The sequence below is a fragment of the Pterocles gutturalis genome, unplaced genomic scaffold (genome assembly GCF_000699245.1).
Source record: "Pterocles gutturalis isolate BGI_N339 unplaced genomic scaffold, ASM69924v1 scaffold264, whole genome shotgun sequence".
Lineage (NCBI taxonomy): Eukaryota > Metazoa > Chordata > Aves > Pterocliformes > Pteroclidae > Pterocles > Pterocles gutturalis.
In genome coordinates, this window is record NW_010127736.1 from 1,175 (window position 1) to 2,606 (window position 1,432).

The 1,432-nt window shown below is 52.2% G+C and overlaps 1 gene segment (V, D, J or C); it reads left to right on the forward strand.

Annotated features, from left to right (window-relative positions):
* Positions 1-343, forward strand: part of LOC104466040 — a gene marked incomplete at both ends in the record, with an annotated part of 1,336 nt that extends 993 nt beyond the window's left edge. Inside the window, 1 exon segment of the V gene segment in view lies at positions 29-343. Coding sequence covers positions 29-343 — 315 coding nt within the window.
* Between the last annotated feature and the right edge of the window lie 1,089 nt (positions 344-1,432).

Sequence of the window (1,432 nt, forward strand, 5' to 3'; positions counted from 1 at the left end):
CTCAACTCTGTCCTTCCTCCCTCCCCAGGGCTGCGGGCGGCCGTGCAGCTGGTTGAGTCCGGAGGGGGTCTCCAGCCCCCCGGGGGGTCCGTGCCCCTCGTCTGCACGGCCTCCGGCTTCTCCCTCAGCAGCTACGCCATGGAGTGGGTCCGACAGGCACCTGGGAAGGGGCTCGAGTACGTTGCGGGTATTAACAGCGGTGGTAGTGGCACATGGTACGCGCCGTCGGTTGAGGGCCGCTTCACCATCTCCCGAGACGACTCCCAGAGCACGGTCACGCTGCAGATGAACAGCCTCAGGGCCGACGACACGGCCACCTACTACTGCGCGAGAGATGGTACTGGTGCTGGTTCTGGTGGTGGTGCTGCTTATGGTGTCTCTGACTACGTCCCCATGTCCCCAACATATCTGCATTGGGTCCCTAAATCTTCCCCAACAATGCCCCCAGCCCAGACCCCTGCCCCAAACCTCAACCTCTTGCATCAAACCTTGACAATTTCCCCTAAATCTCGACAATTTGGCTCAATTTTTGACCATTGATTTTTGCCCCGGTCTCAACAGTTTACCCCACACCTCGTCCAGGATTTGCCCCAATCCCGACCATTTGCCCCACACCTCAGTGTTTTTCCCCCACACGTTGGCCATTTGTCCCAAACTAGAACCTCTTGCATCAAGCCTTGACCATTTGCCCCAAATCTCAACTGTTTGCCCCAATCCTCGAATAGTCAAGGTTTGAAGTCAATGGTAGAAATTTTGGGAAAAAAGTCAGGAATTGGGGCCAACGGTTGAGATTTGGGGCAAATAGTCAAGGCCTGATGTAAGTGGCCATGGTTTGGGTCAAAAGAATGAGGTTTTGGTGCAAACTGTGGAGGTTTGGGTCCAAAATGCCAAGAATTGGGTCAAAGTGTTGAGTTTTCGGGCAACAGGTCAACCACGGATTCCTGCGTCGGTTTGGGGCAAAGGCCAGGGAGTGAGTTTTGGGTTAACATGTCAACCAATTGTTCACCGCAGTCGGGGTTTGGGGTAAAGGCCAGGAATTGACTTTTGGGCTAACAGGTCAACCTTCGATACCCGCAGTCTGGTCAAAGGCGGCGAATTGGTTCAAAGCGTTGAGATTTGGGCCAACCGGTCAACCCGTGATTCCCGCAGTCGGGGGTTCGGGCAAGGGGTGGGACTCGATTATTAGCCCTAATAGCCTTAATTATTAGCCCTAATGACCAAATTATTAGCCCTAATTAACTGGGTGGGGGCGAAATTTAATTCCAAGCCCTAATCCGGGGGACAAATCTCATTATTAGCCTTAATATATTCCATTATTAGCCCTAATAGACAATTATTAGCCCTAATGACCAAATTATTAGCCCTAATTAACTGGGTGGGGGCGAAATTTAATTCCAAGCCCTAATCCGGGGGATAAATCTCATTATTAGCC